Genomic DNA, 24,836 nt, shown 5'->3' on the forward strand with positions numbered 1-24,836 from the left:
GCCCCATGGGTCTCCCGGTCGCGGCCGGCTACGACAGAGCCTGGATTTGAACCAGGATCTCTAGTGGCACAGCTAGCACTGCAATACAGTGCCTTAGACCACTGCACCACTCGGGAGATGTAAAGAACAGTAGGTTCTTTACTGTAGGCTGTAATTGACTTTTCATTTTGTTTACTTCAGTATTGTATAGCCTACTATAGGCTACTCGATTCAGAATTTCATTTCTCAATGTCATAATATTTACTCATGTCAAAATATTTCATGTTTTTAGTGACTTAGTATTGAATTATATAGCCTACTTTCCATTTTAGTGTAGCGTAATGATACCATGGTAACATTTTATTCTCATCAGTGGTTTCACAATCAAATCATGGTCTCATTGGCAGTGTTGATCATACTATGTTCTTGATTGCTTTAGTATTAGATTATGGATGATTTTATACTTACTAAATCCAATTGTAATACATTTTTGCATTCTCAAAAGAATTATGTATTTGAAACTATTGACAAACTGATTTAATTTGCAAGACTATTAGCAATGACTGATTACTTGGCCTGACACGTTTTGTGATGGTTGACAAAAAGGAGTCCTTTTGGAGGATAACCTAATAACAAACGTGAAGTGATGGATGAAAATGACAGGCTATTGCTGTTCGGCAGACTGAGCTTTCTAATGCTTAAAACTATTACTGTTTTGTCACTGTCTTTATATAGTTGTTTAATAAATGTGCGTTACATGCGTACAATGTACGTACCTGCAATCAGCATCTACCTCTGGTTCTTGTGCCCCATTCCAAACAACTGGGAACTCGGAACTGTAATCTCCGACTTCCCAGTTCCCAGTTGTTTTGAACGCGGCATTATTATAGCTCAATGACGGACCGCCTTCAAATAGTGAGTGGGCAAGAGATCCGTGAGAGGCTGTCGGGGGAGGAAGTGTCTGTGGGTTGTGGTTGGAAGAGTGCACATGTTTGAAATGGAAAAGCTTCTCGGTAGCTACTGACAAAGAAGAACATCAAGACGAAGCAGCTGCTTTACAAGTGGGGTGCACTGTTGAGCACTACATCCTGAGGGGTTTGTGCTGATTGTACGGAGATTGTGACAGCCGGTTAAATGGCGTCCCTTGAAAGGGCAAGAACAAGATGTATGTCAGGAGAAGTGCAGTATTATCATAAGGAGACGTGTACTTGGAATACAGAGGAGGAATGGAGGGGAAAAGAGAGGCAGAGGAGGTCTAAGAGAGAGAGGGAGGAAGAGGGTGAACTTGAGTCGGTTAAAAATGGCAGAAAAAAGGGAGATGATTTGTTAAAGAAGAATGATAGAAAGTGTAAGCTGAGTGAACTGTACACCGGATCAAAGATGAGGAGAAATGGAAGTGAATGAGAGCACAAAGTGATGTTAGGATATATAAGTTATCCCGTAAGACCTTTTGTGCCGAATACATTACATTGTTACAGGTGTCAAGCTTATGGGCATGTGACAGCAGTGTGTAGGAGGGAGGTTCCTAGGTGTGAGAATTGTGCAGAAGGGCAAGAGGCAAAGGAATGTGTAGCATTGGGGAAAGTAGTGGTATGTGTTAATTGTAGGGGTGCCCATGGGGCTGGGGATCAGACATGTCAGGTGCGAGAGAGGCAGGTTGAGGTTTCCAGGGTTAGAGTAGTGCAGAAGTTGTCGTATGGTGAGGCAGTGAAGAAAGTAGAGGAAGATGGGTCAAGGGTGAGGGATCCTGAGAGGAGTGGTGTGAGTAGTAGAACTGTACCAGTACAGAGGGATAGGCCAACAAGTGATATCTGTTTCAGCAAGATTGGATTTTATATTTATAGCAATGGTTATCAACTGTACTGCAGGGATGGAACGTAAGTCACACAAAATGTAGGTTGTGGTGGCTGCTGCAGAGAGGTATTTGGGTGTGCGAGACTTGACGTCAGAAGAGTTACAGTGTGTGTTAAGTGGTGTGTCCCACTCCCATCCTTTCAGGCTGTTGGCCTGAGGTAGGATTAAATATATTTAAATAGTGGAGTAGGGTGGTGGGATTTTAGTGAGTGTAGGGTTAGATTGTAGGGTATTAGTTTTTTATTTATTTTTCAAGCAAAGTATAAGGGAGTTATACTTCAGTGTAGTAGGTGGCGGTAATGCAACATTTATTGGATACCATCTGCCGTTAAACCTCATCGAAGAAGCAGAACAAGCCTTCAAATAGTTTACGTCATCAGATTGCGACATGATGATGACAGATGACTGAAATGGTCAGAAATACGTCTAGAAAAAAAGATTTCGCATGGTTTATTCTCTGGTTTAACTGATACATGTGTTTTTAACGTGTGACTGCACTTTTGGCATCCTGCGAAGAAATAAGAAACCAACTTTCAACCTCGTAGATACTTCCATTTGCTGCCCAGTGCCCACTGCTGTCACTGACTAATCTTTGACTAAACGTCGATAATATAGCTAGCTAGCTACCGGTAGTTAGAATTCAGATGCAACAGTCCTCGAAAATGAACAAAGAAGGTAGGTAGTAGGTACGTGTATAACATACTGCTTTTGCATCTCTCATATTGAATGCTAAGGGGTCGATTTGAACGTGTGTGAGAGAGAGAGAGAGAGAGAGAGAGCGAGAGGGGGGGATTGATCAGGCAATCAATCACATTTTATTTGTAAAATGTTTTGCATCTCTCATATTGAATGCTAAGGGGTCGATTTGAACGTGTGTGTGTGTGAGAGAGAGAGAGAGAGAGAGAGAGAGAGATTGAGTTACTGTGTAGAAAATATAAATGAACCAACTGAACAGACAAACATGGCTATTGTCTTCATGAGTAGAGTACTACTGAGTTGGCTAGTCATTAGTGTGACCCAGGACTGCTCTCCCTCTCTCCTGTCAGAGTTGGTAGAGTACTTCAGGACCCAGATGAGGACAGACCCTGACATGGCTTCTGCTGTAGCAGCCATCCGCACCCTGCTGGAGTTCCTCAGACGAGACAAAGGTCTGACCACTCTCTCCTTTCTGCCTATTAGTCATACCGATGTCAAAATCATACCAAGCAAAATAGTGTATTTTTGTCATAGAAGTTTGGTATTTCATACTTTTATGACAGTTCCCTAAATTATTGAAGGGCCCATGATCTCCATAATTCGATCTCTGGATACAATCAGCCCCTCCATGTTACTCTGTTCCCTGCTCCCCCGTTCAGGTGAGACGATCCTGGGTCTGAGGGAGAGCCTGAAGTGGGCCACAGACTGTCTGACAGGTGTGGACTCCTCTGTAGCCGTGTCCTCTGGAGGGGAGCTGTTCCTTCGCTTCATCAGCCTCACATCACTGGAGCACCAGGTTAGGGCCATATACACTGATGTTCTGAAAGAGCTGCAAAATCTGGACCCCTACAAATCATCTGGGCTAGACATTCTGGACCCTTTCTTTCTAAAATTAGCCGCCAAAATTGTCGCAACCCCTATTACTAGCCTGTTCAACCTCTCTTTCGTAACGTCTGAGATCCCCAGAGATTGGGAAGCTGCCGCGGTCAAACAGTTCACTGACCATTTAGAATCCCAACGTACCTTCTCCGCTATGCAATCTGGTTTCCGAGCTGGTCATGGGTGCACCTCAGCCACGCTCAAGGTCCTAAACGATATTATAACCGCGATCGATAAGACAGTACTGTGCAGCAGTCTTCATCGACCTGGCCAAGGCTTTCGACTCTCAACCACCGCATTCTTATTGACAGACTAAATAGCCTTCGTTTCTCAAATGACTGCTTCGCCTGGTTCACCAACTACTTCTCAGATAGAGTTCAATGTGTCAAATCAGAGGGCCTGTTGTCTGGAGCTATGGCAGTCTCTATGGGGGTGCCACAGGGTTCAATTCTCGGGCCTACTCTTTTCTGTGTATATCAATGATGTCGCTCTTGCTGCTGGTGACTCTCAGATCCACCTCTACGCAGACGACACCATTTTGTATACATCTGGCCCTTCATTGGACACTGTGTTAACAAACCTCCAAACAAGCTTCAATGCCATACAACACTCCTTCCGTAGCCTCCAACTGCTCTTAAACACTAGTAAAACTAAATGCATGCTCTTCAATCGAACGCAGCTGGCACCCACCCACCCGACTAGAATCACTACTCTCGGCGGGTCTGACCTAGAGTATGTGGACAACTACAAATACCTAGGTGTCTGGTTAGACTGTAAACTATCCTTCCAGACTCACATTAAGCATCTCCAATCCAAAGTTAAATCTAGAATCGGCTTCCTATTTTGCAACAAAGCCTCCTTCACTCATGCTCCCAAACATGCCCTCGTAAAACTGACTATCCTACCGATCCTTGACTTCGGCGATGTCATTTACAAAATAGCCTCCAACACTCTACTCAGCAAATTGGATGTGGTCTATCACAGTGCCATCCGTTTTGTCACCAAAGCCCCATATACTACCCACCACTGTGACCTGTACGCTCTTGTTGGCTGGTCCTCACTACATATTCGTCGCCAAACCCACTGGCTCCAGGTCATCTATAAATCACTGCTAGGCAAATCCCCGCCTTATCTTAGCTCATTGGTCACCATTGCAACACCCACCTGTAGTATGCGCTCCAGGCCGCCATTCCTTCCAGTTCTCTGCTGCCAATGACTGGACGAACTGCAAAAATCTCTGAAGCTGGAGACTCTTATCTCCCTCACTAACTTTAAGCATCAGTTGTTAGAGCACCTTACCGATCACTGCACCTGTACACAGCCCATCTGAAATTAGCCCACCCAACTACCTCATCCCCATATTATTATTTATTTTGCCCATTTGTACCCCAGTATCTCTATTTGCACATCATCTCTTACACATCTATCATTCCAGTGTTAATACTAAATTGTAATTATTTTGCACTATGGCCTATTTATTGCCTTACCTCCATAACTTGCTACATTTGCACACACTGTATATATATTTTCTGTTGTATTTTTGACTTTGTTTTGTTTACCCCATATGTAACTCTGTTGTTTTTATTGCACTGCTTTGCTTTATCTTGGCCAGGTCGCAATTGTAAATGAGAACTTGTTCTCAACTGGCTTACCTGGTTAAATAAAGGTTAAATAAATAAATAAAAATTTACAGAAATACACACTCAGGTATTTCTGTCATGAAATAAAAACCAAGTATAAATACTCTCCATTCTATCCCCTCTAATTTTGTCATTCTATTGGAATTATACCACAAATTGAAAAAATGACTACACATGCCGCTACACACCCTCACCTCGGCAGAGGTCAGAGTTCTCTGAAGGCCTCACCCCCCCTGAAACCCTCCCTCCCCTTCATGTTGTTTGTCTCAGGACCTGGCGTGCTGTAAGAAGGTGATGGAGGAGAGAGGAGAGCTGTTCCTGGAGAAGATCTCTCTCTCCAGAACCAAGGTGGCCAAACTCTGCCACACCTTCATCAAAGACGGGGCGGTGAGTGAGTCACGGCGGCAGACATTTTCGGTCAAATTAATGAGCCATCTCCAGAGCCTAAGTTTGGCAAACTTGATTTTGATAGATGCCATGTTGGTACCAAAAATATACAATTCCAAGAATATTATAAGAAAGATGTATTTTTGAAGAACAAATCTTTCTTTCTCTCACAGAAAATCCTGACCCATTCCTCCTCCAGAGTAGTGCTGAGGGTGCTGGAGAAAGCTGCAGCCGAGAAGAAACGCTTCACAGTCTACGTCACAGAGTCCCAGCCAGACACAGCCGGGTGAGACAACACACACACACATTTCCAAAGCAAACAAGGATGGGGGAATCGAACACGTAAGATACACACACACAGTTTGTGTGACGTGTTGTTTGTCTGTGTCCTCAACAGGAAACAGATGGCTGATGCTCTGAGGAGACTCAACATTCCTGTGACCGTGGTCCTGGATGCTGCTGTGGGGTAAATACTGACTATACCAAACACTACCACTGCTTATCTGTCTTAAAAGGTTAAAGATGCATCTTCCTTTCTATATCTTTCCACCTACAGTTGTGTCCTGGAGAAGGTGGACCTGGTTATTGTAGGAGCAGAAGGAGTTGTTGAGAGTGGAGGCATCATCAACAAGGTGTGTTCTGGGAACAATAAACTCATAATAATAAAGTCAACCCTGTATTGTAGTATGTAGCAGTGTGCAAATGACAGTGTTGGTTGATCTGTCTGTACAGATTGGAACCTATCAGATGGCAGTGTGTTCCAAAGCCCACAACAAGCCCTTCTACGTGGTAGCGGAGAGCTTCAAGTTCGTCCGTCTCTACCCTCTTAACCAGCAGGATGTCCCAGACAGAGTTAAGGTGAGAATTTACCATTCAGAGCCTGCAAGCAATATATACAGTGCCTTCAGAAAGTATTCACACCCCTTGACTTTTTCCACATTTTGTTGTTACAGCCTGAATTTAAATTGGATTAATTAAATTGTTTAGTTTTTTTGTCACTGGCCTACAGACAATACTGCATAATGTCAAAATGGAATTATGTTTTTCGCATTTTTTACAAATGTATTCAAAATTAAAAGCTGGAATGTCTTGAATCAAAGAGTATTCAACCCAATTGTTATTTTACATTTTAGTCATTTAGCAGACGCTCTTATCCAGAGCGACTTACATGAGCAATTAGGGTTAACTGCCTTGCTCAAGGGCACATCGACAAGCCTAAATAAGTTCATAGTAAGTTGCATGGACTCACTGCAACATAAAATACATTTTGAACGACTACCTCATCTCTGTACCCCACACATACAATTATCTGTAAGGTCCCTCAGTCGAGCAGTGAATTTCAGACACAGATTCAACCACAAAGACCAGGGAGATTTTCCAATGCCTCGCAAAGAAGGGCACCTATTGGTAGATGGGTAGAAAAAAATACATTGAATGTGGAGTAAGTCAAGGGGTATGAATACATTCTGAAGGTACTCACTGTATGTTGTGCCATGGGCTGATTGGAGATATGCACATGCAATTCAAAATTATGTGCAAATCTCCCATTGACATTCGTGTGTGACTTATGATGATTGATAATGGCAATTTCTCAATTTTGGATTTGGCTCCATCTCATGGCGCTTCTATCTGAACTGTCATTCTATTTTCTCTCTGGTACTCTTCAGTACTGTCTAACCCATCTCTCTCTCCTCTCTGTGCAGTACAAAGCAGACACCCTGAGGACTGTGTCGGACCTGTCAGAGGAACACCCCATGATCGACTACACCCCTCCCTCCCTCATCACGCTCCTCTTCACAGACCTGGGGGTCCTCACCCCCTCTGCCGTCAGCGATGAACTCATCAAACTTTATTTATAACTGTGCCTTAACAAAACACTGCAATAAAAACACTCAAAGGGACACTGACTGGTGAATCAGTTTGTATCTTTATAGATTGTTAATTAGAAAATGATGTTGCACATAACTTTACACTGTATACATAAAACTTTCCTGAAAGGCGGTGAATCTCTCTGGTTCATAACAGAGTAATAGATGCAAAACAGTTGGCTCTATTTTAAGTGTATTCAACATTCAATGGGTGGTCCTGGCCTGCTTCTTAGTGTAACAGGCAGTGTTTCCCCTATGGTTGTTCTCTAGGCGGGGCATAAAGGGCCCCCCTAAAATATAAAAAATGTTCTGTTTTTCCAGGGTCAACAGGGCTAGTTGGACAGCCTGACCTGCTGATAGAACATTGGGGAAAACACTGACCGGTGTGTTGTGTTTCATACGTCCTCCTCTCCCGCTGAGCTGGGTGGGTCCTCTGAGGGGCCTGTTGCTGTCTTCCTCTGGCTCTTCGGTCCTGCTGTCAACTGTTTCTCAAAGTCCTCCTCGCTGATCTGTCCCTTCTTCAATCTCTTCAGGAGACGAGTGTCTTTCAACAGCTCCTTCATGTCCTCATCGTCCATATCCGAGCCCTGAAGAGAACACGCACACACAAAGGGTTAATTAATTAACAGTCATCTGATGTCCTACTTTCTTTCTGCATATGGGCCCTGCTCCCATGTTTAAAGATGTTCTGAAAGCATTTTAGGGCCCATTTCCTGGACTAAAAATGTATATCAATGGGAAATCTCCATTGAAAGTGCATTTTAGTTCAGGACTAGGCTTAATCTGAGTCTGGAAAACCGTCCCTTAACGCTCTAAAAGACTAAATACCTCATCCCGGTTCCTCTTGGCAGCAGTCTTCCTCCTGCGGTCCTTCCTGTTCTTCTGTTTGGACCAGGCTTTGTTCTTATCGTTGTGTCTCTTGGGGGCAGCGGCCCTCTCCTCTCTCTTCACCTTCAACTCAATCAGCAGCTTCTGCCTCAGCTTCTCCCGCTGCTTGTCCTTGTAGCGGATGTTGTCTGTGTCTATGGTCGTTTCTATGAAGTCTGGGAAGTTCTTCCCTTTCAGCTCGGGCATCCTGGGCATGCGGAGGAGGGCGAAGCCACGGGCCAGCGCAACAAAGTCCAGATCTGACCAATGACAGGAGGAGGATGACATCATAAACAATCTAACAACACAATCGATCATTTTCATATTTGAGGGTCTGTACACAGGGAAGGTAAAAGGGATTTGTTCTGACCTTTGACCCTGAAGATGAGGCTGCACTCGTGTTTGGCGTAGGCCTGTACGGTGGAGACGAATGCCCTCATGCCCCTGTCGAACATGGCCCGGTCTGCCAGAGCCAGGGCCTTCACCTTGGGCAGAACATCCACCACGTCACTCACTGGGACCATCTGCTCCAGAGGACACTGTCAGGAGAAAGGGAGGGGCAGGTTGGTTTTAAATAGAGAGAGAGAGGGGTGGAGAGAGCGTGGAAGGCAAGCGAGATGGAGAGGGATGGAGAGGGAAACACAAAGGGCATACCTTCTGGTTGATGGACAGGAAGGTGACGTAAGATTCCTCCATGGGGAGCAGGAAGACCATGGCGTTGCCTTGGTTACCGATGCGTGCTGTCCGTCCACACCGGTGCACAAAGGCACTGGCACAACTAGGGGGGTCGTACTGCAATACCCAGTGGACTTCTGGGATATCAATGCCTCTGGCCATGACGTCAGTACACACCAGGATACCACTGAAACACAACGTTACGTTACAATGCAAAGATCAAACCCATGCTCTCCTCAGCTGAGCTAACAGCAAGGGATAAAAGACTCACCCCTTTAGGCTCCTAAACTCTGAGAAGATCTTGTTGCGTTTGTGTTTCATCTTGCCGTGGATGCAGTGGATGGTGACGTTCTTAATCAGGGCCTCCAAGGCTCGGCCAAAGTACTCCACACACGCACACGTACTGAGGGAGAGAGAAAACACACAGTCTGCAATGTTGATGAATATAGTCGGCCATTAAGTAGAATACTAGAGGTAGCTGTAGTCATGGTGAGACACTTTAACATGGAGAGCTGTGTAGGCAGGATACATACCTGAAGAACACCAGCTGTTTCTCATGTTTGTGTTGTCTAAGAAACGCTACCAGACTGTTAAACTTGTCCTCCGCTCTGCAGATCTGACAAACAAGAAATAACAGATAGAATCAGTCATGGTTAGTCTTTTTTCCTGTGTTTGTGTCTCCACTTAGACAGATGGTTTATAGCCCATGAGTAATTTTATGGCACAGGCTGGGACAGAGAGCGAAACAGAGATAAGGATGCTCTCATAATGAGGCCTCTGAGAATGTGTCTCAGACTCCTTGAGAGAATGTTTCGGTCTTCCTGTTTTGTGCACAAACTGTTTATGTGGATTTTAACCTTTCTTGGAGTATGCAGCATTACTAGTTATTGTTTATGGTCCTCTCATGATAAATAATTACTTTTGGGAATTACGTAGATTACATTTTAGATTACATGTAGTTACATTTCAAAAAATAAAGTTGTGGTCCGCTTTATCCTTTGAATCCAGCATTTCCAAACTTGAACAACCTAAAATCCCCAACAGTGTATGTTACTCACTGTGTAGTAGTTACAGAGCCTGGCTGGTGTTTTCTGGGTGCAGCTGGCGGCCACGCCCTTCTCCTTCACTGTGATGCGTACAGGGTTCCTGAGACCAGCTCTCACCAGCTTCTCCAGCTCCTGAGTCTGAGTGGCTGAAAACAGACCTGTACGACGCTGCTTAGGGAGGTACCCCAGGATAACATTCAGACTGGAGAGCGAGATAAAGGGAGGGAGAGAGTGAAGTACTTAAAGTGTACTGTGCTGTTGTACCTGACCTTAAAGCCAATGTCCAACAGCCTGGTGATTGTAATGTACTGTAGTAAATCATATTGTATTGGACATGTCCTTAATGTCCAATACTGTACTGTATTGCATAGTTGTAGTCTATTGTATTGCACTATAGTACCTGGCCTCAAAGCCCATATCCAGCAGGCGGTCAGCCTCATCCAGGACCAGGACCTCCAGAAACTTGACTGACAAGGCCAGGTCCAGACCGTCTGCCTTCCTCCTGAACATGTCCTCCAGACGGCCCGGGGTGGCGATCAATATGTTGGCCCTGGAAGAGACACCTCATTGATTTAGAATACTTAATTGTCAGTTAGGGAATCCAGTCCCACTTTAAACAAAGTACAACTTATAAAGGCTTTATATTGCATATATAAAGGACTCATAAGCACTACATAAATGCTTCACAAATGATCTATAAGTGTGTGTCATACTCTGTAAATGGTGTATAAAGGGTGACATAACCATTCCTAATGTAGGGTGAATTGCCGCCAAATGTGACATAACGCTTCATGTTTATACATACTCTGACATACGCTTAGATTATTTGTGAAGCATTTATGTATGCTATATAAAGCCTTTATAAGTTGTACTTGATTTAACGTGGGACTGGAAATACTTTTGTATCTTTACAGGCTTGCTGTATGGCATCAGATCTGGAGATAAAAACAAGTGGCACAAAAAAGCTCCCATCTTTGTGTGAGATCAGAGGAAGAGCATATTTACCCCTGTTCCTTGAACTTCTCCACATCCTCAATGGGGTTGCTCCCTCCGATCAACAGAATCTGTCTGAAAGAGGAAGAGTTCAGGTCATAACAGGATTACAATATGAGTCTTGGAACAATTACAATTTTAGATCTGGAACAGAGCTTGCTGAACTGTATTCATGTCTCCGGTTTTATCTCTCCGCTGGCTGTCCTCCTACCTGAACTGAGGGAACTTCTGGAGGAACTGGCCCATCACCTCACTGATCTGCAGGGCCAGCTCTCTTGTTGGCGTGACAATCAGCGCACCAACCTGTGAAACATAACGTCTCACAGTTTAATACTGTATATCAAAAGTCAAAGTGACTCACAACCATACACATATACTCAAACGGTAACCATTGCAATAACAAGTCTAAGAAACGAAATAACCCAAACCTTACCTGCATTTTCTTCAGTTTGTCCTCTCGCTTTATAAGTATCTCTATGATGGGAATCACGAAGGCCAGTGTCTTTCCACTGCCAGTCACCTGCAACAGCAACGAGAAGATTTGTGTTGCTTATATCTTTCCCCCTCCAATAGTTAGCTACCTATGCAATCTGGTTCTGGAGAAATGCAGTACCAAAACATCCGAGTTACATGGTAAACAATAATGTGTGTCAAGTCATACTTACAGCCTCGGCAGCCACATCTTTATTTCGCATAAACAGTGGAATACAGGCAGACTGGAATATAAAAATATTGAAATTATTACTGTGGAGATTGAATTAGAGGAGCTAGTTAACTAGCAAGTTAGCATAGCATAGCTGGCTATGGCATGTGAGTGAAATAAACGAAAACTGTAAAGAAATGTTAATACCTGAACTGGTGTCATATGTGTAAATCCAAGCTCATCGAGCGTTTGCATAATACCGTCGTTAAGTTTAACGGGTAAACTATCCCATTTTCCTTCAGTTGTGTTTTCCATGTTGGAAATGCAGCCACAATCCACGCTGTACCGACTTCCTGTACATCGATGTTTACAGTCCGGCTGGAAATCGGAAGCACTATGAATATTTGTACTGCCTGCGGCAGTTCATCATTCTGAATAATTTCAGTGATCTTTAGTCCCCAATAGTTGTAAAATATATATATTTTTACCAATAAATAATACATGTCAAGAGATTAGACAAAAATAAAACACAAACAGCATCTTTTAAGAATATTGTATTTGTTTTATTAAACCTGGATCCACAGACAAGCATCTTTCTTTACATTTTTACAGGTACATGCTGCAGAACTTCATTGATGTACAGGAGTCACTTGACCTAATTTCTCCTCAGTAGTCACTCCAGTAATAATTAATAATAATAATAATTGGTCATTTAGCAGACGCTCTTATCCAGAGCGACTTACAGGAGCAATTAGGGTTAAGTGCCTTGCTCAAGGGCACATCGACAGATTTTCACCTAGTCGGCTCTGGGATTAGAACCAGCGACCTTTCGGTTACTGGCACAACGCTCTTACCCACTAGGCTACCTGCCGCCCAGTCTCACGTGATAGTTACATCTGAGCTTATCAGATCATGTAAAGTACAAAACTGAGGCATATTCAGTAAGACACAACATTTATGGTGTTTCAGATAGATATATAGTGTATAGATTATAGGATAGGCCTACAATTAATCCTCTAGCGGAATGGAAAGCCATGTCCATTCTTATACATCAACATACCTATGTTCTGAATGTTGCACCACACTGAATATGCACCAGAAAATAAAAAATGGCTTACTGCCACATAAAGTAGAGCTCCCAACCTTCCCCACCCCAAACTACAACCAGTCCCCCCAAAAAATGTTGAAGCAACCACCTCACCTCAGCAATCATAACATAGTTTCAGCCCCCTGCCCACACTCAATATAATCTATTACAGTGTTCTTCATTCCTGATTCTGGACAACTATTGGGGTCCGGGGCTTTGTGCCATCGCAGCTCTAACACACCTGAATCAACTAATCCAGGGTTAAATTATTAATTGATTAGTTGCATCAGGTGTGTTAGTGATGAGCTAGAATAAACCCTGCACACCCAGTGGATCCCCAGGGCCAGGTTTGAGTAAACGCTGACCGACTATAACCCATCTGTGGTAAAATGGGAGTAGAAAGGTTATCCCTGCACTGCCCCTGTGTACACATTCAGAAGGATTATGTGTCATGGATCTATGACTCAAATGCAAAAAGAGCAAAAACATCTGCTTCCCAGACAATAAAACTCCTTCAGATATTCAGGGATCTTTAGCAGGATGCAACATTCAGAAAGTTGCTGATAGAAATATGATATTTGGACACAATTCTTTATTCTACATAACAGAAGCATGTCGGTTCTGCACAATACATTTCTACGTGAACGTTCTGTGATATTTCACTCTCCTGAACAAGCCCCAAGTGTCTCACCTTGAGCTGATGCATACTTTATATCAACTACTTCGTCATATCAATTGCAAAGGGGTCCAAACAATGGGTCAAATAAGGGATACATTCTTGCATAAACATCAGTGTGCATCTCGCAAATGCCGGTCCTGGTTTTGTTACTTTATACAGCCCATCCACTGACTATAGACAGACAGACAACCTCCCTGGCTAGTGCATGGCTAGTAGTTGCAGTTGACCAAGCTGCGTGGAGTAATCCATAACAAATAATTTGCTCCCGCAGCGATGAGAAAATAAATCAAACTTGACATCATCAACCCTATGATCTTTGAAAGGCCTAGAGTTCAAAACACATACAACAGTAACAAGCACATGAAGATGGAAATAACAAGTGGTAACAGGGTAAAACATTTTAAAAAAAACAAAGGGATCCAATTTGTACTCAGACTTTTACTGAAATCTGCCAAGAGTCTTATTTCCAAGGTGTGACTGTTTTGCTGTCTCTGTGCTGAGATAACAGTGCAACAGGAAGTCACAGTGGGAAGGTTTGAGGTGTTACACAACTCGGCGCACTTCGAAGAACCTCTTCAGGTAGTAGATCTGTCCCAGAGTCATGGCCACCAGGACCAGGGCTTCGAAGAACGACCAGAGAACCACCCTGCTGTTTGTGTTGTCATTGACTAGATGGAAAGAAAACAGAAAACAATGACTAATAAGTTCAAGACCAACTGTCAGCACTAAACACTGCAGCACACGCAACATAACAATGAAGTTCTTAACTAGTCTACTCTGACACTTATTTCACGTGCAGTGTAACTCACTGGCTCTGTGTATCCTTTCCCGGACCTCCATGTACTCCTGCTCATGCTTGACAGCCGTCATGGCAACCGCCAGCTCGTTGATCATCTCCTCCAGCTTGTTCTGGTGGGCTGGAACAGAACACACAACCAACCAATTAGGATCATCGTAGAATCCACAACATTCTACTGAAAATTACATGCGTATTACAGTAAACAATGAAGACACACAACTTCCAAACAAAGTTGTGTTTTGTCAATTAAAACACTCTGCAAAACAACATTACTAGTCTCTGTCTTGGATGTCTCAAATCATGCACACAACATATTCCTGCATCTATAAATTGTGAGGGGTTATTTCAGACACATTTTCCTCACATCATTCCCAGGCAACATGTACTAATGTAACTAAGTGGTGATTCGTGAACATTAGATTGCACTGGAAAACTCATTCAACTCAGATTAGAGGAAACCGAATGCATTTGGGCAAACATAGTTCCAGGCGAGGCGTGAATCCTACCATCCCAACTCTCTCCACCTGGGTGAAGCAAAAGACAGTCAAACCCAGTCAAAAGGATGAAGAGAAAGAGAACAATAGAACCATAAAGAAAAGAGGAATAGTATGTGAAAACAGAAATGTGATCATCCGTTATAGCAATTGACAAATATGAAGAATAGAGCTTAAAAGTAGACTCAGCGATATGATGTAGATGCAGAAAGTAAACAGCATAGTAGGTCAATTTCCGCAACAACTAAAAGTATTGAAGCGCGAGGCTCAACTTCTCTGCTGTTTTGGTGCCCTGGCTACCACGCTGTCATCAGCAGGAAGCGAACCCGTGCACATGCGCAGATACTGTGTGTGACTGTGTGAGAGCAAAGTCATACATCTCGCTCATCTCAATATCTGCGGTGCTGCACATGGCAGTGTCATTTCGCTGATTCTACCTTTAATTCACACACACACAACTAAAGCTTACCTTCAGTCTCCATGTCCTGTCCCTTGGGTGCCTCTCCAATGTCAATAGTGAACATGACGATCTTGGGTGTCATGGTGGACATCTTGTTGCTGAAGCAGAACTTGTAGGTCCCATCCATGTGAGCTGCCACGGAGTACTTTCCACTGGACTCTCGGTCTCCTTTGTAGATCTGCTTGCCATCAGGTCCTGTTATCTACATATTAGACAATATCATACAAATATTAGACACCTCATGTTGCAACATAGTTGTGGTGTGCTAGCGCTCTAATCAAGATTTTAAAAATTGTCTGGACCGTTTTTGCAAAATATTTCATTCAGTGGTTGGGGAATTGGGGCGGTCTGCACCACATGGTAGCAAACATCTTACCTACTTGTGAAATCCCTTAAAAATATGGATCTAATTTGTATGACTACAATTCTCAACTATCTGCTAGTGAATGCATAATGTGGTGGAGCAGTACCTATAGTCAGCTGTCAAAGAAATGTGGATGACCTGTTTCAAGTTATGTGACACTGACAGCTGTTAGGAATGGCAGCGAGTAGCTAGCTAACTAACAATTATTCCTGTATAACGTTAGCTAGCGACATTAGCCATCTCGCTGGCCACTCCCCACCATCTTTGCGCAAGTGAACCCAAATCAATCACAAAAGCACAAATTCCATCTCACCTCAACGTCAATGTCCAAAAAGCCCCCCTCAGCAACTTCAAACATCAGGCCCATCTTGGTTCCCGAGTTAACCCGCTCATGGAAGCACTCATCTGCATGAGCGTCTATGCTAACGAAGTAGCCGGACGCTGTTGCGGACATGAACCCAAGAAGAACAACGATCTCTGAAGCCGTGAACATGCTTAGATTTTAGCTAGCGTTACGTGACAATTGTAGATTCTCTGTGTACCAGCGATTTCAAATATCCCCTAAAATTGCACATGTATCGCAGCAGGAGCCTCAGAACAAGCTATAGAGGATATTTTGTAAACTTCCTAGCTAGCTTCGGTGAGACTGCCACGTAAGGATTTAAACGGGATAAAGCGAGGGTCAAATTTAGTCAGCGCTATGCGATTGAATTTTTTTTTGTGTGTCGCATGTCTGGTGACGTTTCAACAATCGACTCGCTCTCAGAAGTCTCCGGGCTGAGGCCTATGGACTTTTTGTTGCTGTTAAAATTTCCAATCGATGTCAATGTTTTTGTGCCCGTTTTGAGCGGAGTCTGGACCTTACGAGGCATTTTCGCTGGGAGTAGACTGCGGAAGAAACGCACAATAGTTGGAAAAGCCAGCTAGTTGTAGGAACTAACGCAAGCGCGAGGAAACAAGGCTTGAAAAAATATGACATCTCGGAGGTAAGGACTGATCATGGAAACCAATCTGATGGAAACTAGGTAGACAACTAACTAGCCTGTCGGCTAACATTAGCCTAGAACTGTTTACATTTTCGAGATAATCCCAATGATGATGATAATGATGATGATGATGAATACATTCATGTGATCGTCAGTTAACGACCTAAAACAAATCGTATTTGACAAGGATGTGCATTGTCCGTGTTTTCGAGTCAGCAACATTAGGTTAACTAGTAACTAACGTTAGTATGTAGTAGCTAGCAAGCTAGGTTCTTTATTGGGCAATGGGCATCCGTGAAATTGAAGCCCACAATGCAGTTACCTTTGAATGCTGTGTGTGAGCTATTCACAAGCTATCTGCCCATAACATGCGCCGTTCACGATTTTTGGAGACGTGTTTAGTTATCAATTATAAATATGAATGCTTAGCTAACAATTGCTAACAAGACAATCTAGCTAGCTAACTAGCTACCATTGGGGGAAGGGACCTAGCTGTCAGTTCCAGCTGAGAAGCCTAGGGGGTTCAATGCATCTGGTTCAGTTTGGGCGACAGGCTTGTATACTATTTAGAAAGAAACCAACCTCAACATACTCAGTAAATGGATACTGACTTCAATTGTTCAGTGTCTCTCACTGTACACGTGATTTTTCCTGATTAATGAGGATTTCCTGATAATTCTCACATCATCCTTTAGTCGTACATCACTGACTTTGACCCTCCCCCAAATCAATATCTTCTTTCTTCTGATTTGCATTGTTGTGCCCATGACATCTCTGAGTACAAGTTCTACAGCTGTACCATTGAGAGCATCTTGACTGGCTGCATCACTGCTTGGAGGGTGGTGCTGACAGCCCAGTACATCACTGGGGCTGAGCTCCCTGCCATCCAGGACCTCTATATCAGGCGGTGTGAAAGGAAGGCTGGAAAATTGTTAGACTCCGACAACCCAAGCCATAGACTGTTCTCTCTGCTTCTGCACGCCAAGCAGTACCGGGTGCATCGAGTCTGACACCAACAGGCTCCTGAACAGCTTCTATCCCCAAGGCATAAGACTGCTAAATAGCTTACAAAATGGCTACATGGACTATCTGAGTTGACCTTTTTTTTTTTTTTTTTTTATTTTTTTTTTGCATTGTCTCTATGCACATCCACAGGGCCCTACACACTCACAGGGCCCTACACACACCGATACTCCAACACACACACAAACACTCACTCCATCATTTGCTCACACACACATCATATGCACATACATTTATACTGGCTCTACACACACCCACTCACATATAATCATCATATACACTGCTGCTACTCTGTTTATCATATATCCTGATGCCTAGTCACCATACCCTCATACATATCTACCTCTATCGATCCAGTATCCCTGCACATTGTAAATATGGTACTGGAACTGACCCTGTATATACTATGCTTGCTTACTTGTTCGTGTTCTTATTTTTATATCTCATGTGTTTTTGTTTTACCTTGTTATTTTTAGTGTTAAGTTATTGATTACTGCATTGTTGGGGTTGGAGTTTACAAGAAAGGAATTTCACTGTACTTGTGCTTGTGACATTAAAACTTGAAACTACACACCATTATATTCAGGCCACATATGTTCTCTAGGCTGCCAGTGATCCCTGTGATTTATGACTGCTTGTTATCTCCCCAAGGGTAAGTCGAGGGCCCTGAACGCAGCTGGGAAGATGACTCACTGGCATTTACAATAGAGTTATGATGAAATCCAAATGAAACTATAGACAGGACAAGGACAGCTACCTTGTTGTGAAAGCTGGTCATGGCTGTGGTGTGTTCCATGAGTCTGTTGTGGCTGGAAATATTTATTTGTATTTAAGCTGTGTAGCCTATTACTCCAAATGCAGTTAGCTAAGCTAGTTGACCTGTGATGTTGCTGGTGATGATGATGTTGTTGTGGTGTTTAGGTGGTTCCACCCCAACATCACAGGGGTGGAGGCTGAGAACCTGCTGTTAACCCGGGGGGTGGACGGGAGCTTCCTAGCCCGACCCAGCAAGAGCAACCCTGGAGACTTCACCCTCTCTGTCAGGTGAGTTATTGTAGCACCAGATCACCAGACAATGGAGCTACCGTAGGCTGGGTTCACACTGATATTTTAGAAAGAAATAGCTATGGGGCCTATTTAGTTTAGTTAGGCCTACAGCATACAAGTAAACAAGAAAACACTTTCCCAATTTATACTCTATCCTTTCCCTTTATTATAAAGGATTAGGCCAACTGAAGATTATAGTTCACCACCGACTGGTTACCAGACTGTTTCAGTTTTAGATGGGGGGTGTGTTTTTTAATATTTCATTTTTCTCTCAATCCTGTGTTCCACTGGGCAGGCGTAACGGCGCGGTCACCCACATTAAGATCCAGAACACGGGGGACTACTATGACTTGTACGGGGGGGAGAAGTTCGCCACCCTGGCTGAGCTGGTTCAGTACTACATGGAGCACCACGGCCAACTCAAGGAGAAGAACGGCGACGTCATCGAGCTCAAATACCCCCTCAACTGTGCTGACCCCACCTCTGAGAGGTGAGCCCTAACACTGACACAACACGGGTGTTTGTCTGTACCTCTCTAGCCTGAGTGTCAGTCCGTCTCTGCTTTAGCCACCAATCCAGTGGATTTGATGGCTATGTCAGTAGAGTTCTATAAACCGTGTGTGTGTCTCCCCCAGGTGGTTCCATGGGCACCTGTCAGGCCGGGAGGCTGAGAAGCTGCTGACGGAGAAGGGAAAGAACGGTAGTTTCCTGGTCAGAGAGAGCCAGAGCCACCCCGGAGACTTCGTTCTGTCCGTCCGCACCGGCGACGACAAGACGGACAGCAGTGACAACAAGCCCAAGGTCACACACGTCATGATCCGCTGCCAGGTAATGAATTCACTTTTTTTGTCATTTTTTTCTAAAGATGTGACTTAAGACCACGGATACACTACATGCTGTTTAAAATAGTCAAAGAGCCTCTCGCATATCTCTGTGGGTGAAACGACGGTCCACATAGTGTGATCAAGGTTGTGTTGTTGTGTGTGTTTCTCAGCATGACCTGAAGTATGACGTGGGTGGAGGAGAGAAGTTTGACTCTCTGACAGACCTGGTGGAGCACTATAAGAAGAACCCCATGGTGGAGACACTGGGCACAGTGCTGCAACTCAAACAGGTAGCTCTTCAGCCTGCTGTCTCTCTGTTGTCAGAAAGCTAGATATCATTACCCTGATCTTGATCATTTAGGCCCTTTAAGTCTTTCCGAAACTTTAATAATCCATAGATTTATTGTGTTTCTAAACTTGTATATGTCTCTCCCCAGCCCCTGAACACCACGCGTATCAACGCAGCAGAGATCGAGAGCAGAGTGAGAGAGCTCAGTAAACTGGCCGAGGCCACGGACAAGGTCAAACAGGGCTTCTGGGAAGAGTTTGAGGTAAGACACGCGCCATTGCGTTGAATTTATTTTATTTAATGTAGTGTTGTTCTTATGTCAGGAAAAGTTTTTATACTGTTGTACATCTTCAAGCTACATTCTCACATGTCATCTGTCTTTCTCCCGATAACCTAGCCACGCTCCACATCTGAATAAATCAAATCGATTAAAACAAAACGTTGGATACATTTTAAAGGGATACTTCAGGATGTTTGCAATGAAGCCCTTTATCTACTTCCCCAGAGTCAGATGAACCCGTGGATACAATTTGTATGTCTCTGCGTGCAGTTTGAAGGAAGTTGCTAACTAACGCTAGTGCAATTGCTAAATAACATTAGCGAAATGACTGGAGGTCTATGGGTATCTGCTAGCAGATACCCATAGACAGCAGATACCCATAGACCGTTTCCTCTGTCCTGCCCAGACTTTGCAGCAGCAGGAGTGTAAGCTGCTCTACAGCCGTAAGGAGGGGCAGAGAGCTGAAAACAAGAACAAGAACCGATACAAGAACATCCTGCCCTGTGAGAAACACACACATCCTGCCCTATCAAATATCACAACTGACTGACCACCCTGTTGTGTAAGTATGCAGAGCCTGGATATTAGTCTGATTTTAATCCTGACTCTCTCTCTCTCTCTCTCTCTCTCTCTCTCTCTCTCTCTCTCTCTCTCTCTCTCTCTCTCTCTCTCTCTCTCTCTCTCTCTCTCTCTCTCTCTCTCTCTCTCTCTCTCTCTCTCTCTCTCTCTCTCTCTCTCTCTCTCTCTCTCTCTCTCTCTCTCTCTCTCTCTCTCTCTCTCTCTCTCTCTCTCTCTCTCTCTCTCTCTCTCTCTAGTTGATCACACTCGTGTGGTGCTGAATGATGGGGATGGATCTGAGGCTGGCTCGGACTATATTAACGCCAATCTCATCATGGTAGTAAATGACATCATGGTAAACTCACTTCATCCTCAGGACACACACACCTGTCAGACACACATTATGGGAGCAAAATGACATCATGGTAAACTCCATACACTTACATTCAGCTCTATTTCAAACATAGTCTGCAATTTCCTGTATGTGACAGCTCTACAAGATGCAAATTATTATGCAAGCTTACTGTTACAGTTTGTGCCGTGTCTTGTTTTTTTATTTTCATTCATTGAGTGTGTGACGTGAACTGCTAAGACAACCGCTGTCTGTTACTCATCTTGCAATGTACTTACATCTGCTTTCCTCTACACACTACTACATCCAGCGCCTGTCTCTGTGGAACTCCGTGTTCTTTCTCTCTCTAGCCAGAGTTGGAGTCGAAGTGTAACAGCACCAAGCTGAAGAAGTCGTACATCGCCACACAGGGCTGTCTACAGTACACCATCAGTGACTTCTGGAGGATGGTCTTCCAGGAGAACTCCCGGGTCATCGTCATGACTACCAAGGAGGTAGAGCGGGGAAAGGTAACTGGCTGACTGCTGTTGTGGTTCTCCATTTCAAGCATCTCTGAAAACCAGGAGAGCTGCTTCATAGGTTTCAGTGAACTGCTGCTGTATTTGTATTTATTATGGATCCCCATTCGCTGCTTTGGAGCAGAAGTATGCATGTCAATTGAGATGCTTTGTCTCCCCACAGAGTAAGTGTGTGAAGTACTGGCCAGACATGTCGGCTCTGAAGGAGTATGGAATCATGCGTGTCCGCAACGTCAAAGAGACGTCTGCTCACGACTACATCCTGCGAGAACTCAAACTGTCCATGGTCGGACAGGTAAGAGGAGGGACTGTTTTTTGTTGTTGTTGTTTTTTTAAGTGTGTCCTTATCAGTGTGTGTGTGTGTGTGTTTCAGGGTAACACAGAGCGGACAGTGTGGCAGTACCATTTCAGAGCGTGGCCGGACCATGGTGTCCCTACAGACCCCGGCGGTGTTCTGGACTTCCTAGAGGAGGTCAACCTCAAACAGGAGAGCATTCTAGAGGCTGGGCCCATAGTGGTGCACTGCAGGTACACACACACACACACACACACACACAGAGATACATTTGTGTGTACTGTTGCCCTCTAATTCACTCCCTCTCTCTCTCCAGTGCTGGTATCGGGCGAACAGGAACGTTCATAGTGATTGACATCCTCATTGATGTCATCAGGGAAAAAGGTGAGTGCAAATACTTAATCTATTTGTGCTACATGAGATCGTCTCCATAAAGAAAGCTTCTGCTTTGTTCAGACCCCAAGGGTATCTGTGTCTACAGTCTAACCTCTTCTGTCTCTGTAGGAGTGGACTGTGACATAGACGTTCCTAGTCTAACCTCTTCTGTCTCTGTAGGAGTGGACTGTGACATAGACGTTCCTAGTCTAACCTCTTCTGTCTCTGTAGGAGTGGACTGTGACATAGACGTTCCTAGTCTAACCTCTTCTGTCTCTGTAGGAGTGGACTGTGACATAGACGTTCCTAGTCTAACCTCTTCTGTCTCTGTAGGAGTGGACTGTGACATAGACGTTCCTAGTCTAACCTCTTCTGTCTCTGTAGGAGTGGACTGTGACATAGACGTTCCTAGTCTAACCTCTTCTGTCTCTGTAGGAGTAGACTGTGACATAGACGTTCCTAGTCTAACCTCTTCTGTCTCTGTAGGAGTGGACTGTGACATAGACGTTCCTAAGAGCATCCAGATGGTTCGTTCCCAGCGGTCTGGGATGGTTCAGACTGAGGCCCAGTACAGGTTCATCTACATGGCAGTCCAGCACTACATAGAGACACTACAGAGACGCATAGAGGAGGAACAGGTCTGTCTGTCTGTGTCTGTCTGTGTCTCTCTCTGTGTCCGTGTTTGTCTGTGTGTGTCCGTGTGTGTGTGTCCCTGGGTGTATGTGTCCGTGTGTGTCAATAAGAGTGGTTGTGAAAGTCTGTTTCTAACATCCATCCTTCCTTCCTCCTCTCTTTAACAGAAGAGTAAGATAAAGGGGAGGGAGTACACCAACATTAAGTATTCTCTGTCTGACCTGACTGGTGGAGACCAGCTGCAGAGCCCTCTGCCTCCCTGCACCCCCACCCCCACCTGTGCAGAGTGAGTACCTACCAACTAGCAGCTACTACACGGAGTATACACCAAAACAAGAACACCTGCTCTTTCCATGACATAGACTGACCAGGTGAATCCAGGTGACAGCTATGATCCCTTATTGATGTCACTTCAATCAGTGTAGATGAAGGGGAGGAGACAGGTTAAAGAAGGATTTTTAAGCCTTGAGACAATTGAGACTTGGATTGTGTATGTGTGCTATTCAGAAGTCAAATTGGGGGGTGCAACTCAATATTAGGAAGGTGTTCCTAATCTTTGGTATACTCAGTGTATAATTAAACTAGCGCTCAGCTAGTCAGTTTCAGTTGAGAAATACCTTGGCTGATGTGTTTCCCTCGGTGTGTGTGTATAGAATGAGGGAGGACTGCTCCAGAGTGTATGAGAACGTTGGTCTGATGCAGCAGCAGAAGAGCTACAGATGAGATTGAATTTATGACCCCAACGATGTCCCAGTCCCAGGTAACTACAGGAACTATGTCTTGAGTTCATGTTGTGGTTGGACCTTTTGGGACTGTTTATTTTTTGTAAACGACCTGACATCTCCTTCCCTTTGCCTCTCCCAGGAATGTACGTTTTTTTGCCGCACCTGAACGTCTGAGACGTGATCACAATTACTACAATGAAAAGAAGAAAATGTAAAATTACGAAAAACAAAAATCTGAGAGAGGTCTACGAGAGAACCGAGATTAACGGAGGGGTTTTTGTTCCCTCTCTCCTCCTCTTCCTCATCCCCCTCTCTCTCCAGGAACAGTTGCCGTCTAGTCCCCTCATAAACCACTGTGATTATCTGGAGAGCCCTAACGAGCTTAATAACCTAATTTAATAACAAGCCTAAATCCCTAAACTAAAGCTCAGCCTGAGTTTAGACCTGTCTCAGACCAGACCCAGGCTGAGACTAGCAGCACGCTGCTCACCAGAGGGAGAACAACCTAGCTAACCTGTTGTGTTTGTCTTTGTTCCACTCTCTCTCCCTTTTTTGCCATTCATTATTTGTGTATTTTTTTCTTATTAACCAAAAGAAAGAAACACATAGCTAGTTTGTCTATTGTGAGCTAGTGAGATGAGTGAGCCCTTCTCAGAGTTGGGGAAAAAAGGCCTGTGCCAAAAACCAAAATGGTTTCATCGAACGTCTCAGTGGTATCAGTGGTCTCCCTCTGCCCGGTTAAACCATTTTCTGAGAAAAAATGGATATTTCCAGTGGTAATATAGAGTGTTGTGTTTTCTGTTACTGAAGGAAGAATTCTGGGTATTGTAGTCTCTAACTTCCCAGTGGATTACTATTCAGTATGTTGGAGAGGATATTGGTTTAGCCTTTTTAAAGACATTTTATACTTTTTAAATGTTTTTTTTATTTCATGTTTTTGTTGACATGTTTTTTGTTGTTGCCACAGTATGTGGTACTCAGTCTCCCTTAGTTACCATTCCTCACACCGATGTCCTTAACGCAGCATTCCCATAGCAAAGTAACGGCTACAGCCCAAGCCTTGTACCCTGGGGGGAGATGTTGGCTAGAACTCCGTTTCCCAGGGTGCCTTGTGGTCCCACTAAGCACTAATGTGGGGTCTGAGGGTAGTTGGTAGTTTCTGGAGGTGAGGTGGGGTAGCCTCGCCCCATACTGTATGTAAGTCCTGTTATGACAACAAATGTTAGAAGAGTTGTCTACAGCACAGACAGTAGGGGATGAGGCTAGAGGTTGGGTGCTTCCTCCCAGGCTCTTCTGTGTCAAAGTTATTATGGAAACTGTTTCTGAGTTTCTGGGGTAACTTGTTGTTTATTCCAGTCCAACAGGCTGCCCCAAAAAAGTTGTTCATATTTTTTTATTTTCTAAACAAACATCATAATGATACTATTACATTTTGTGCTTCTTCTGTCCTTTTTAAAGATGAATGCCTGCTGTGTACTTTTTGAAGCACCACATGAACTTAATTTTCTCTGTTTCGAGAAG

General features: G+C 44.0%; 4 protein-coding genes across 6 annotated transcripts; 2 read left to right on the top strand and 2 right to left on the bottom strand.

Moving 5' to 3' along the window:
- Window positions 1-2,203: 2,203 nt before the first annotated feature.
- Window positions 2,204-7,336, top strand: LOC311136542 (translation initiation factor eIF2B subunit alpha-like). Of its 2 annotated transcripts, none has more exons than XM_084170708.1 (9): window positions 2,204-2,508; window positions 2,880-2,981; window positions 3,189-3,325; window positions 5,319-5,435; window positions 5,609-5,721; window positions 5,833-5,901; window positions 5,992-6,067; window positions 6,168-6,293; window positions 7,139-7,336. In XM_084170708.1, exons 1-9 carry the CDS (start codon window positions 2,478-2,480, stop codon window positions 7,292-7,294), a joined length of 927 nt encoding a protein of 308 aa, XP_084026834.1. In that variant the 5' UTR covers window positions 2,204-2,477; the 3' UTR covers window positions 7,295-7,336. The 2 variants fall into 2 exon arrangements, with proteins under 2 accessions (XP_084026834.1, XP_084026835.1); XM_084170709.1 differs by having other exon boundaries at window positions 2,219-2,519.
- Window positions 7,337-7,341: 5 nt separating this feature from the next.
- ddx55 (DEAD (Asp-Glu-Ala-Asp) box polypeptide 55) lies at window positions 7,342-11,878 on the bottom strand. The gene is made up of 13 exons (XM_084170707.1): window positions 11,735-11,878; window positions 11,550-11,600; window positions 11,318-11,404; window positions 11,096-11,187; window positions 10,897-10,959; window positions 10,292-10,441; window positions 9,904-10,093; window positions 9,379-9,461; window positions 9,117-9,248; window positions 8,825-9,032; window positions 8,541-8,709; window positions 8,132-8,430; window positions 7,342-7,890 (listed from the first exon to the last, which is right to left on the bottom strand). Exons 1-13 carry the CDS (start codon window positions 11,840-11,842, stop codon window positions 7,699-7,701), a joined length of 1,824 nt encoding a protein of 607 aa, XP_084026833.1. The 5' UTR covers window positions 11,843-11,878; the 3' UTR covers window positions 7,342-7,698.
- A 1,308-nt stretch (window positions 11,879-13,186) lies between these two features.
- On the bottom strand, window positions 13,187-16,089 carry LOC311136699 (transmembrane emp24 domain-containing protein 2). Its single transcript, XM_084170937.1, has 4 exons — window positions 15,724-16,089; window positions 15,056-15,248; window positions 14,103-14,210; window positions 13,187-13,961 (listed from the first exon to the last, which is right to left on the bottom strand). Exons 1-4 carry the CDS (start codon window positions 15,901-15,903, stop codon window positions 13,837-13,839), a joined length of 606 nt encoding a protein of 201 aa, XP_084027063.1. The 5' UTR covers window positions 15,904-16,089; the 3' UTR covers window positions 13,187-13,836.
- A 77-nt stretch (window positions 16,090-16,166) lies between these two features.
- On the top strand, window positions 16,167-23,537 carry ptpn11a (protein tyrosine phosphatase non-receptor type 11a). Of its 2 annotated transcripts, none has more exons than XM_084170935.1 (16): window positions 16,167-16,396; window positions 18,341-18,463; window positions 18,762-18,956; window positions 19,102-19,294; window positions 19,461-19,580; window positions 19,728-19,841; window positions 20,266-20,362; window positions 20,675-20,772; window positions 21,120-21,278; window positions 21,451-21,582; window positions 21,661-21,815; window positions 21,899-21,966; window positions 22,444-22,595; window positions 22,758-22,876; window positions 23,244-23,350; window positions 23,455-23,537. In XM_084170935.1, the coding sequence occupies exons 1-15, from the start codon at window positions 16,383-16,385 to the stop codon at window positions 23,311-23,313; spliced, it is 1,809 nt and encodes a 602-aa protein (XP_084027061.1). In that variant the 5' UTR covers window positions 16,167-16,382; the 3' UTR covers window positions 23,314-23,350; window positions 23,455-23,537. The 2 variants fall into 2 exon arrangements, with proteins under 2 accessions (XP_084027061.1, XP_084027062.1); XM_084170936.1 differs by having other exon boundaries at window positions 16,176-16,396; window positions 20,675-20,754.
- The last annotated feature ends 1,299 nt before the right edge of the window (window positions 23,538-24,836 follow it).

The sequence above is a fragment of the Coregonus lavaretus genome (genome assembly GCF_964263955.1).
Source record: "Coregonus lavaretus genome assembly, chromosome: 10".
NCBI lineage: Eukaryota > Metazoa > Chordata > Actinopteri > Salmoniformes > Salmonidae > Coregonus > Coregonus lavaretus.

Excerpts from the sequence above, each read along its gene's own strand:
- ptpn11a (XM_084170935.1), top strand. Across the intron at positions 19,581-19,727 it reads CAGTGCTGCAACTCAAACAG|CCCCTGAACACCACGCGTAT; the intron begins GTAGCTCTTCAG and ends GTCTCTCCCCAG. Across the intron at positions 21,816-21,898 it reads CCCATAGTGGTGCACTGCAG|TGCTGGTATCGGGCGAACAG; the intron begins GTACACACACAC and ends CTCTCTCTCCAG.
- LOC311136542 (XM_084170708.1), top strand. The coding sequence starts at position 2,478 with ATGCAACAGTCCTCGAAAATGAACAAAGAAG. Across the intron at positions 5,436-5,608 it reads CCTTCATCAAAGACGGGGCG|AAAATCCTGACCCATTCCTC; the intron begins GTGAGTGAGTCA and ends TTTCTCTCACAG. Across the intron at positions 5,722-5,832 it reads TCCCAGCCAGACACAGCCGG|GAAACAGATGGCTGATGCTC; the intron begins GTGAGACAACAC and ends TGTCCTCAACAG.
- LOC311136699 (XM_084170937.1), bottom strand. The coding sequence starts at position 15,903 with ATGTTCACGGCTTCAGAGATCGTTGTTCTTCTTGGGTTCATGTCCGCA. Across the intron at positions 14,211-15,055 it reads ACAGGACATGGAGACTGAAG|CCCACCAGAACAAGCTGGAG; the intron begins GTAAGCTTTAGT and ends GTTCTGTTCCAG. Across the intron at positions 13,962-14,102 it reads GGAAAGGATACACAGAGCCA|TCAATGACAACACAAACAGC; the intron begins GTGAGTTACACT and ends CTTTCCATCTAG.
- ddx55 (XM_084170707.1), bottom strand. The coding sequence starts at position 11,842 with ATGGAAAACACAACTGAAGGAAAATGGGATAGTTTACCCGTTAAACTT. Across the intron at positions 11,405-11,549 it reads AAGATGTGGCTGCCGAGGCT|GTGACTGGCAGTGGAAAGAC; the intron begins GTAAGTATGACT and ends TTGCTGTTGCAG. Across the intron at positions 7,891-8,131 it reads CCAAGAGGAACCGGGATGAG|GGCTCGGATATGGACGATGA; the intron begins GTATTTAGTCTT and ends TGTTCTCTTCAG.